This window comes from Asterias rubens, chromosome 4 (genome assembly GCF_902459465.1).
Source record: "Asterias rubens chromosome 4, eAstRub1.3, whole genome shotgun sequence".
Lineage (NCBI taxonomy): Eukaryota > Metazoa > Echinodermata > Asteroidea > Forcipulatida > Asteriidae > Asterias > Asterias rubens.
In genome coordinates, this window is record NC_047065.1 from 289,519 (window position 1) to 302,347 (window position 12,829).

Below are 12,829 nucleotides of genomic sequence, written 5' to 3' on the forward strand. Positions count from 1 at the left end.
ACAAAATTAAAGGCGTTTGTTCGATCTTGTTCTTGTTTGCGTACCGAATCGGACAACAAGTTGTCCTTGGCACTTGCTGTTTGACGCGTCTTCTGTCACCATAAAATAGTCATTTGAGGTCATATTTCGATTTATTGATTTTGCATGGTAAGCCGTCTAGAGGTCTCAAACTTCCATCGATGAAAGTTGATGCAAAGGTTGGAGTTTTTATCACTTCTTAATCGTTCTTGAACTTTTAGTTTTAAAACAACTACTATTCTAACTATAGTTTTAATGTTATCATTCAGTAGTCAAAGGCCAGGGGCGGGCGCCATTTTTTATTTACTCAGCTCAGAGTCAATGGTTTACTTAAGAGCTTAGCATAGTAAGGTAAAGTTAAACTCAGCTAATCTGCATAAACACCATATTAATCATGTGAATTAGAATTTAGAAACTATTGAAAGAAAATTTTACAAGAATCTAACAACATTAACAAAACGTCTGTGCCGTATTAACAAACTTTTTTCAAACATAGCAGCCCTGATGGTGCTTGCCCTAGTTAGTAGTTGCGATGATCGTAACCCTTGATCCTCCCGACAGCATGAGGGTTTCGATCATCGCAACTTTGTTGTATGCTTGCGCCTGGTTTTTGTATAATGAGTTTTCACAATGTTTTTTATTGCACCATTCTCAATAGAGGAAATGTTTCACCGTGAAGATCTTTTTTTCTATTCTTTTTAGAACAATGGCAAAAGATGTAAACAATACCAGTCCAAATGGACAAACCAGACGCAGGAAAGGTAGTGAAAAGAAGGAAGAAGCATCTGGCAACACGGACGTAGTAAAGACAGCAAAAGATTCTGGAGAAGAAACCCCACCAGTAGAGAGAAAGCCTGATGATCCGTAAGTCATTGCCCAGAGAGGGCAGGGTAACCATCCTTCTTGTACTGCCCTTTGGGGCAAGATCTTCTTTCAAATGTTTTGATGGAAGTTCTGATTTCAAACAAACCCTAGATCCACTACCAAAATCACATGTATCATGGCTGAGAGGTTAAGCACACTGTATTCAAGCTCTGGTGTATCTGGTCAGCAAGAATAGTTCATAATAGGAATACACAATCTCAGAAGCAATACTGATAGTGATAGCTTGCGAAATGTTTCTCAAAATGCTTTATACTATCAAAAGCTTCTGTAGGCTTCTAACCCAATGTTTTGATTGCCATTTGTTTTAAGAGTGATTACCAAACGTATACATTCCCTTTAACCAGCCCAATATTGCCCCTTCACCATACATTCCCTTTAACCAGACCAATATTGCCCCTTCACCATACATTCCCTTTAACCAGCCCAATATTGCCCCTTCACCATACATTCCCTTTAACCAGCCCAATATTGCCCCTTCACCATACATTCCCTTTAACCAGCCCAATATTGCCCCTTCACCATACATTCCCTTTAACCAGCCCAATATTGCCCCTTCACCATACATTCCCTTTAACCAGCCCAATATTGCCCCTTCACCATACATTCCCTTTAACCAGCCCAATATTGCCCCTTCACCATACATTCCCTTTAACCAGCCCAATATTGCCCCTTCACCATACATTCCCTTTAACCAGCCCAATATTGCCCCTTCACCATACATTCTCTTTAACCAGACCAATATTGCCCCTTCACCATACATTCCCTTTAACCAGCCCAATATTGCCCCTTCACCATACATTCCCTTTAACCAGACCAATATTGCCCCTTCACCATATGTTACTCTTCTCTCATCAACTGGGAATAATTATAAGCAATTCACTGACACTGTACGGTTTGTTTCCCTCTATGTCTCATTCAGGATTCACTCCGATCAGAGTTCTCTACTGAGTAACACCAGTGGCTTCAATAATTATCGTGGATTTCTGAATCTCTGCATCGTGCTTTTGGTAAGATGTCTATTCACCTTTACCCTTCTATAAATAATAATTGATGTCCATAGCAATACTGGGTTGCTAAATTATGCTATTTGTTCCCATCACTTTAAAACTGTTACCCTGTGGCGAGGCTTTTTGGATCATGAGCAATGGATGAATTTTAATCTAATCAAAATGTTTTTGTGGTCTTTTTAATATTTTATTGTCACAAATTTGTTGCCTGTGTGTTTATATGTTTTGATTAACAATTTTGATATTTCATTCTTTTTATGTAATAAATGTAATGTTTTTAATGACTGTTTTTTTTTAAACTGTTTATTTTGGCTTTAAGGCACTATATTGTAGTATTTTAATAAACCATGAACATAATATAATATAGGCCTACTCTTGGTAGCATTTCTCAGTGAGTTGAGCAACCTTTCAAAACCATTCAACTGGATGGGTTTTGTATGGTGGCGCAAATGTGCGCTGAACTAATCTGTGCTTTAATGCGCACATATGCATTTACCACTTGATAACATAAAAATTATTGTAGGATGTTCAAAACTGCAGCGGATGATAATAAATGATGGGAGAATTGATATTAATTGGTCAGATAGTAAGAGGGTTGAGTGTGTACTTTGTAGATTCATTCACCACATGATATACAGGTTGGTATATATATAGTTCAAAACCAACAATGCAATGGTAATGAAAGTTTTTTTAAGGAGAAGTTCATTTGTAGCTGAAACATTAAGTGCTGGTTTTTTTTCTTTCATTATTAACAGGCGATGTCAAGTGGACGTCTTGTTCTGGAGAACCTGATAAAGTAAGTCAAAGAAGTTTCTTTATTTTGAAGTTGCAAATATGTTTAGAGGCATGGCATGGCAAGGTTATTATTACTTCATACTTGATGGCGTAATCCCTTTACAGCTGGTAAAAGCTAAACTGGGATGATGTGCTGTGCAAGACGCTGTGACCAATGTATCGGTGTATATTTGTGTATATATACTTTGCTATGTAGCTCATTTGAGATAGTCTGATAAAATAATGATATGATTAATATTTTTGCAGATATGGTATTTTGGTGGATCCAATTCAGATGCTTCAGATCTTCCTGCAGGATCCATACAGTTTGCCTAATGGTACACTCGCTGCCTGTAAGTTCCCTGCGTTTGTTAGAAATGCTAGGAGACCAGTAGAAGTTGCTACCCGAATAGCAGCCCTTCAAACAGTCTTGACTTTGACACTAGCTGTGACTTAAATTAATTTACCCAAGATGTAATGCGCTAAATTTTTAAGGTAGTAAAAGCTTGATAAAAGTCAAGGTGAATTGTGAAGTATGCATTGAAGTAAGCAACTCATTTCTTACTTATTCTAATTATTAATATTTAGTGCTTAAATAACTATCATTAAAGATTGATCATATTGAAATCAATTACTCTGCTTTTCTTCCAGTGATAAATGTGTTTATTCTGATCCAGTTTGTGATAGAGAAGTTAGTTGCAGAGGTAAGTTGACTTCATTCCCCAGCCCCCCCCCCCCAAATAGTGCCTACCCTTCAGTTGTTCTCATTAACTTATTCTATTGTTAAATGATCAAAAAAGGCACTCAAAAAGGCTCTCCGTAAATACCCACAAAATCTGTTACAGAACAAAAACTTTATTGGTTTGTTCAAAGCGAAAGTATATTCTCGGTAATCACTTTTAAAATTAATTTACACAGCATTAAGACAACCAAAGGACTGGAAAAACCAAAAGTGTTTGTTCCCTTTGAGTTTGTTTATTAAAAACTATCAGATTGAATGACTCTTCTACAATATCATGAAGTCCTTTCCATTTGAGTAATCATTTCTTATTTTGAAACATTTCTCTTTCTGACAGAGTGCGATCAGTGATAAAGTATCTCGATGGATGTCATTTATAAACATCGCCACCTTGATCATATTCCCAGTAGTCGTCATCACTATCATCAAACCAATGCCTTGTAAGAAGCAACTAAGGAGTCTTGTCAAAAACAATCTAGGCTAGGTAGTCGGGTAGTAATTCTCTGGTTTCATAAATCGTCGTTAGATTACCACTGGACTGTATTCATATGAGTGACATGGTTTAAATGCACACAGCTCTCTGATGCACCCTGCTGAGTTTTCTAAGGTTTGATGGGTTGATTAAAATGTAACATAAACAAACTTACGGTTTGGAGTGCTCTGGAAGGTTTGGAGGTCATTTTAGTGAGAAATGTGGTGACCCCCCTGCTTGTTTTCCAGTAAATATTAAAAAGTATATGTGGTTTGTAAACAAAATTGACCCAGGCACTGTGAACTTCTCCCATGTTTTCTCAGACACCCAATTTCAAACAAGGTGGATTAACTGCCTGTGAAAAACCTTGTCCTGGCAGTACTTGTCCTCTAGTTGACCTGGACTAATTTTGACAAGGCTCTGAAAACTGAAAACTTTCGTAGATCTAAATATCAAAAATATGTTAAAGAAACTAGTTGAATCAAGTTTGCTTTTACTGTAAATGGAATGAAATCAAAATTGTCTTTTAGTTGGAGCGATTTGTGTAAGCGGGATGTACACCATGACATTTCTGAAGTTGATTTCCTACACGGCAGTCAACACTTGGTGCAGGAGGGCGCTTCGGGAAGAGAAATCCGCACGGAAGAGAAGCTTCCGAAAAGATAAAGGAAGTCAGAAAGGTGCAACGCAGTCTGAAAAGAGCAAGAAGAGCGGTGAGGTGTTTTCTTATTATTGTTAATTGCAAAACTTAAGTCACAGGTTAAAATTTAAGGGGTAATCTTTTTGGGGGTAGAGCACTAGGATTGCAATACAGTGGTAACTGGTTTAACTTCTGTCTTTTCTAAAAGAGTGTCGTGATTGATTGGTAATGTTCTGGTCTTGCTAGTGTCTGGAGGTATGGTTTGTATTTTGACAGAGACATATTATGACATGTACACAAGAGTGACACAGTTTTACACACACAGCGTCCGGTTGTGAACAAGTGTTTGGTTGTTGTGTGTGAAAGAGCTTTGAAAACTTGTGTAGCTTGTGTATAAATGAGAAGGCTTTACGCATCATGACGTCATCATTTGTCAGGTTATATTGCCTTTAAAGGTCGGTTTTAAAAGAGATATAGAGTTCGATTTCACAAGGCATTATTTATTGTATTTTTAATTTGATTATGTACAAACTATAAGACTTTCATAGTAAAATAAGTAATTTGAAAACATCATCTGTCAAAAGGTTTGGAAATTGTGCATAAATGCAAACGTGTCTTGTTATTATTTATTTTATTTTTTTTCCATCATGAACACCTTTTTTTTCATGTTGATTTGCTGTTCACTTTGTTCAGATGCATCTGAAGCTGGTCATAACGGCTCTTCAGTCCAGGAGCAGAGCGATCAAGTCAAGTATCCAGATAATCTCAATCTCAAAGGTAAGTTAGCGTCTTAGTTAGGAATGATTTGTTAAAGAAATTTCAATTGTAGGTGTATGAGGAAAACCCAAATTAGCAGGGAGGATTACCCAAGCAATCAGGTAGGACTGAAAACCCAACCACATCTACAGCTCTTGTCCCAAGCAGGATTTGAACCATGTTCCTCGATGGTGAACTACAGGGAAAGAAACCACAGCTTGACAAGTTTGATCTGTTTTTACCTTCCACAGATCTTTACTACTTCATGGTTGCTCCAACCCTTTGTTATGAGCTCAACTTCCCCAGGAGTCCTCGAATCAGGAAACGATTCTTGCTCCGTCGTGTCATTGAACTGGTATGTTGTCTGTTTGTTTGTTTAGATGATCTTCCCGTCGAGGGAACTTGGCAGACTCCCCCAAAAGCCAATCCATAATTATGAATGGCACGAACCAAGAAATTGTGATTCAGTAACTGAAAGGCTGTGATTCAGTAATTAGATGACAATACTCATTCTAGTCATTGTGAAATCAGCGGTTAGCTTAGGGGATTCAAACTCACAACCTTGTTAATGCAAGTTCTGCAATCTAGATTAGATTAGATTAGATTAGATTATAATTCTTTATTGTCCGCATAACATATACAGATAATTGTTTTCCATTGGCAATTGGAGACATTAAAAAATTATTATTATTATTATTATAATAAACATGTTCATAAAACCGAACAATAAAATGTAAAGCACAATACAAAACCACGAAAAAATTGTATATTGCTAAAATTACAGCGAATGATTGGAATAGATTACTGACAATACTTACAAGTTACTTTAAAATATTATACAAAACATTTGTGGTACAGCCACTGGACCTTGGTGACATTGCAATAGAATTATTTAGATCATCAACAAAAGCCTAGAATTATGAAGGGCCATTTTTATGTTTCTAGGTGCACTTTCATTGGAAAATCTGTCCTCGGTACTTAATTGAGCAACTTATTAGTTCTTCTCGGACTTCTTAAAGTGAAGGACTGAGGTAGCCACAGGGCAGTCTTCAATTCAAACAACAATCTAAGCCAATCTCATTGTTTGGGTTTCTTTTGCAGCTCTTCTTGGTTCACCTGAGCTTGGGTCTCGTCCAACAAGTAAGTTTTCTGCAATTGATGCATCAATGCACAAAGTATTACAAATATTATTTTTAAACCCTTACACCAATTGATGCTATGCACTCTGTATAAGGTGCTTTCCTTATCCTGGTGGTAGAAAGATATCCACTGGCTTACTATAGGACTCAAACTGCCCTCTATCAGTGGGCTAGACTTGAATCAAGTCCCAATTCACTGCTATACGGACTGTTTGCTAGCAGTGTAGTTGGCGTGATATGCTTAGGGACCTCTCACACAAGAACGGGACTTGAATCAAGTCTATCTGTGGGCATGCTGGGTGGTCAAGCGGTTAAGACATTGTTATATTTAATGATTATTTGGAATGTTCTCCATGCATTTATAATTGTTACTTTGGTTTCTGTGCAAATACTCATAATATATATTTTGTTCCACCCCCCCACCTTTTTTTTTCCAAAGTGGATTGTTCCAACTGTAATGAATGCCATGAAACCATTCTCGGTAAGTCCATTATTTAACAGAGGGTAGAAAAGAAGGAGTAGATGTTATTTATAATCATCAAGCTGCCAGTTTTAGGTAAACAGTTAAATACTTCTATTAGAACTTACATCCTAAAATAATGAGATTTTAAAGGAATAGTGTTCTCTGATAATTACTGAATTAATGACCATAACAATTTACTAAGTAAAGAGCACTGGAGAGCTGTTGATATTATAAACATTGGTGCTTTCTGACTCCATTCATCTATTCCACTTCACTGCTTATGTAACACTTGGTTACCAACCTGTTTGGTGCTTTCTGACTCCATTCATCTATTCCACTTCACTGCTTATGTAACACTTCGTTACCAACCTGTTTGGTGCTTTCTGACTCCATTCATCTATTCCACTTCACTGCTTATGTAACACTTGGTTACCAACCTGTTTGGTGCTTTCTGACTCCATTCATCTATTCCACTTCACTGCTTATGTAACACTTCGTTACCAACCTGTTTGGTGCTTTCTGACTCCATTCATCTATTCCACTTCACTGCTTTTGTAACACTTCGTTACCAACCTGTTTGGTGCTTTCTGACTCCATTCATCTATTCCACTTCACTGCTTATGTAACACTTGGTTACCAACCTGTTTGGTGCTTTCTGACTCCATTCATCTATTCCACTTCACTGCTTATGTAACACTTCGTTACCAACCTGTTTGGTGCTTTCTGACTCCATTCATCTATTCCACTTCACTGCTTATGTAACACTTCGTTACCAACCTGTTTGGTGCTTTCTGACTCCATTCATCTATTCCACTTCACTGCTTTTGTAACACTTCGTTACCAACCTGTTTGGTGCTTTCTGACTCCATTCATCTATTCCACTTCACTGCTTTTGTAACACTTCGTTACCAACCTGTTTGGTGCTTTCTGACTCCATTCATCTATTCCACTTCACTGCTTATGTAACACTTCGTTACCAACCTGTTTGGTGCTTTCTGACTCCATTCATCTATTCCACTTCACTGCTTATGTAACACTTCGTTACCAACCTGTTTGGTGCTTTCTGACTCCATTCATCTATTCCACTTCACTGCTTATGTAACACTTCGTTACCAACCTGTTTGTTGTGTTGTCATTGAGTCTTGGAGTAAGACTGCTAGGGTCCAAACGTCAGGCCATTTTTATTTTTTGCATTTATACAATCGATCCATTTTGGTTGGTTAAGGGTTTTTTGCAACAGCTAATTATATTTTCTTCTTGAGAAAGAGGTAATTTTTCACCCCCAAATTTGAATATCAGAAAGGCTTCATGCGCTCAGACATCTAAAAACACACAATTCTATGCAACAATGGTATTATATCTTTCATTACTTGTCTTGCAACTACTATTGCCAATTGAGCTCTAATTTTCACAGAGTTGTTATTTTACACTTGTGTTGGGACACCCCAAGTAAGGATACTGGTCTTTATACCCTGGCTTTAATTGAGTTTTCATATTCTGTCCCTTCCTGTTGCAGGAGATGGATTTCAAGCGGATGGTCGAACGGATTTTGAAACTTGCCGTGAGTATTTTTTTGTGTTCTTAAATGTCTTTCACCAAGACTTAAGCCTTAACACTAAGTGGCAGCAGACTTACCATGTATGTTTCCATTGTTAATGTAGTTCTGAGCATGCGCACATTATCGATAACAATGGATTTTCCTGGTAAGTCTGCTGCCACCTTGCGTCCCAAAAGTCTGCCATTGGTGGCTATATCTACGGCGGTGGCTTGATCGCGGCTTGTCATGAATAGGACGTCCTTAGCAACACCCTTAGAGAGACTCGTAGCCATAGCTATAGCCACCAATTTGGATACATCTTAAACCTTTACTAGACCTGGAATTTCCCTGAGGTCAAGGAAGACCATGGGGGGCATCATAACATATTTGTACACCTACTTTTGCTACAACTGACTTGTTACTCGCTTGTTCCTTGTTTCTTACTTATCAATCACTTATTACTCATTGATTACTCACAGTGGGCGGGGTAACAACTGACTTGTTACTCGCTAGTTCCTTGTTTCTTACTTATCACTCACTTATTACTCATCGGTTACTCACAGTGGGCGGGGTTACAAACAACTTGTTACTCCTGGGTTTCTTGTTTCTTATTTATCACTCACTTATTACTCATTGGTTACTCACAGTGGGCAGGGTTACAACTGACTTGTTACTCGCTTGTTCCTTGTTTCTTACTTATCACTCACTTATTACTCATTGGTTACTCACAGTGGGCGGGGTTACAACTGACTTGTTACTCGCTTGTTCCTTGTTTCTTACTTATCACTCACTTATTACTCATTGGTTACTCACAGTGGGCGGGGTTACAAACAACTTGTTACTCCTGGGTTTCTTGTTTCTTATTTATCACTCACTTATTACTCATTGGTTACTCACAGTGGGCAGGGTTACAACTGACTTGTTACTCGCTTGTTCCTTGTTTCTTACTTATCACTCACTTATTACTCATCGGTTACTCACAGTGGGCAGGGTTACAACTGACTTGTTACTCGCTTGTTCCTTGTTTCTTACTTATCACTCACTTATTACTCATTGGTTACTCACAGTGGGCGGGGTTACAAACAACTTGTTACTCGCTTGTTCCTTGTTTCTTACTTATCACTCACTTATTACTCATTGGTTACTTACAGTGGGCGGGGTTAAAGAAGAATTCATCCATTGGTCCTTAATAATTTTATTTATTTATTTTGTTCTCTCTACCTCAGGTCCCCAATCATTTCATCTGGCTGATGTTCTTTTACTTCTTCTTTCACTCTTTCTTGAACATCTCCGCTGAGTTACTGCGATTTGCTGATCGAGAATTCTACCAGGACTGGTGGTGAGTAAATTAGTCATGGCTTGAGCTAATAATAATAATAATGATAGTGGCTTCTTATATAGCGCTCATCAGGTCCGTCACGCAGTGACGCTCATGGCGCTTCAACATTATTACCCCTGGTCACTGGGCCTTAAATTATTCAAGCTAGATTTCTTAGGAACTTTTCTCGTTGACACTCTTGTGATGTGAGTTTTTAAACCATAGCTTTGACCATTGGCTGCAGATTTAAAAACTAAGGAATTCATTTACAGAAACTGTATTCTTTGAAATAATGTTTTGTTTTCCATTTTGACAGGAATTCAGAATCTGTTGGGTATTTCTGGAGGAATTGGAACATTCCAACATACAGATGGTGTCGCAGGTAAGTTTCAGACAATTATTGCTAACTTCTTGACACCAAATGACTGATATTATTACCTAAATTGTACAGTCATGACATTGTGCTCTAAACTATATCTGATATTTTTGTGTAGAGTCTTTTTTTTCATTTTCCAACTGTTTAACTATTTAATATCCTCCAATGTGGTTGTGCCAGACTGCAGAATCTTGTGATTACACACTACTGTTGCCTTTTTAATGTTTGTTCTTTGCCATTTTATCCAACTTTGTATTGTCTTATTGTAATGTTAAGTCTTATTTTGTACTTATTTTGATTGTATACATATATTGATTGTACTTTTTAAGGATGGCCCAGTGAAAATCATCTTTATATGTGACATGGTTACCACCATTAAATAAAGCTTGTTAAATTATTTTATTATTATAAAGTATGCACAATGAAACTGTTTAGTTCTTTGCACAGTTATGCCACCCTACACAACCCTTGCAGTTGACAGTTTTCAAAGGCTTGGTCAATTTGCTGGTCAATAATGTGAAGCTTGGGAGTTATAATGAGGTGTTGGTTATTTGTTTTTAGGCATGTGTACAAGCCCATGTTGAGACACGGGTACAGTAAGTTCACTGGACAAACTGTTGTTTTCTTCATCTCAGCTATCTTCCATGAGGTAAGGTTAAAGGTCATTTCACTAGGCAAATGTTAAAGGTCGTTTTCTTTTTGAGTGTACACAGCCGTCTTAGGGCAGCAAAAGCTTTGAATGAATGATAAACACCTGCAATATATATGATATCATGAGGTGACTAGAATACACAGTCAATCCTCGCACTGTGTGACAACTCAGTGTCACCCACTGTAGTGTTTTAAACGTTTAAATATGTTGTATTTCCTCCTCTCTTACTAACAGTATCTTCTAAGTGTACCTCTTCATATGTTCCGCTTATGGGGCTTCATGGGAATGATTATGCAGGTGAGCTTAATCAATTAATTTATCAATTTCTTGATTTTAAAACCTTCAAGACCTTAGTTTAATAATAAAAAAGTTATCTTTGGGTATGCACAATATTTGTAAGATTTAATACATATGTTCTTGGATTTGCACCCAACATGGTGTGAAGATGGTCATTGTGGGTCATGTTGCTAGTCTAGAAGTTAAGACATCGTAGCCCAATATCTTGGCTCTGCTTACTGTCAGCAAAGCATTTGTGCTTACAGTTTCACATCTGAGCAGGGAATTTGTGCATATACTCCACATAACAAGGCATTCTTCACAACACAATGTGGCCCTTGCCCTATAAACTAAGAGTGGTGATCGCTAGAGTGGTGATATAAATTTTACGTTTGGCGGTTGGTGATGGATTGATGATTTAATTTCTTGTAAAGCATGGCCAATAAAAGTACACAGACAAGGTAAGCACAGTTGTTTAAAGTTTGATATATATAAATAATTCAAACTTTTGTCTTTTGTTAATTCTGTAGATACCCCTGGCGATGTTTGTCAGTGCCTTCTTGAGTGGTTTCACAGCCAATATGGCCGTCTGGGTTTCCATCATTATTGGCCAGCCTATCGCAGTCCTCATGTACGTTCATGATTACTATATAGAGAACTACATCGCTGCAAACACTACAGCCAGTTAAGTAGAATCAGTGAATGGTGGGTCATCTCGCCCCCCCCCCCCCATGCAAGCCTGCCCAGAGCACTACATCTCTGCAAACACTACAGCCAGTTAAGTAGAATCAGTGAATGCTGGGTCATCTCGCCCCCCCCCCCCATGCAAGCCTGCCCAGAGCACTACATCTCTGCAAACACTACAGCCAGTTAAGTAGAATCAGTGAATGCTGGGTCATCTCGCCCCCCCCCCCCCATGCAAGCCTGCCCAGAGCACTACATCTCTGCAAACACTACAGCCAGTTAAGTAGAATCAGTGAATGCTGGGTCATCTCGCCCCCCCCCCCCCCCCCCCCCATGCAAGCCTGCCCAGAGCACTACATCTCTGCAAACACTACAGCCAGTTAAGTAGAATCAGTGAATGCTGGGTCATCTCGCCCCCCATGCAAGCCTGCCTACAAAAAAGGTACTCCCAAACAATCCTGCCCACCTTTAAACATTCTTGCCCATTTACAAAGTCATCCTAAAAATAATTTGTGTGTAAAGGTGTGATAGATATAGCAAATCATCAGAAAAAGTGATTGGTCAGTCTTGTTGTAGTTTCATATGGAGGGAATTTACAAACTTTCTGAAATCTTCAAAAACGAATTGACAGAATTCTGATGATTCCTAATATTTATCAAAATTCACTGACATTGATTTCCTAAGCTTACAATTAGTACTAGGAAACTTTGTTTTGGGTGACTTTGTTTTTGTCGACGTTCCTCAGAGGTGAGATGACTGGCTTCGCAAGAGAATTCCGGTGCATTTTCTCCACTTAACCAGTTCCCTTCAGGATATAAATGTGTTTCCTGTTATTTGTGAGGGATTACTGTCAGTCAAAAAGCTTGAACTTCAACTGGTGAAAAACAGAAAAGTTTGATGGAATCGTGTCTTAAAATTATTTCTTTTTATACTGGACAAATTGTATATAAATTATGGTGAATAAATGAAAGTGTGAGTGTATGAAAACAAATAGATGTGATTTTAAAAGAAAGGGAGACTTAGGCCCATTTCAAAATTCATTATTATTGCTTGAATCTCGTTTCATTATATAGGACTACAGCATGATTTTGAG

The 12,829-nt window shown here is 38.0% G+C and overlaps 1 protein-coding gene across 1 annotated transcript; it reads left to right on the top strand.

The window, feature by feature from the left end:
- Positions 1–30: 30 nt before the first annotated feature.
- Positions 31–12,038, top strand: LOC117289489 (diacylglycerol O-acyltransferase 1-like). Its single transcript, XM_033770628.1, has 18 exons — positions 31–197; positions 721–882; positions 1,823–1,910; positions 2,666–2,706; positions 2,952–3,037; positions 3,336–3,388; positions 3,761–3,863; positions 4,426–4,608; positions 5,229–5,312; positions 5,543–5,646; positions 6,393–6,431; positions 6,870–6,911; positions 8,410–8,454; positions 9,657–9,769; positions 10,065–10,130; positions 10,686–10,773; positions 11,011–11,073; positions 11,583–12,038. Exons 1-18 carry the CDS (start codon positions 190–192, stop codon positions 11,739–11,741), a joined length of 1,527 nt encoding a protein of 508 aa, XP_033626519.1. The 5' UTR covers positions 31–189; the 3' UTR covers positions 11,742–12,038.
- Positions 12,039–12,829: the final 791 nt, after the last annotated feature.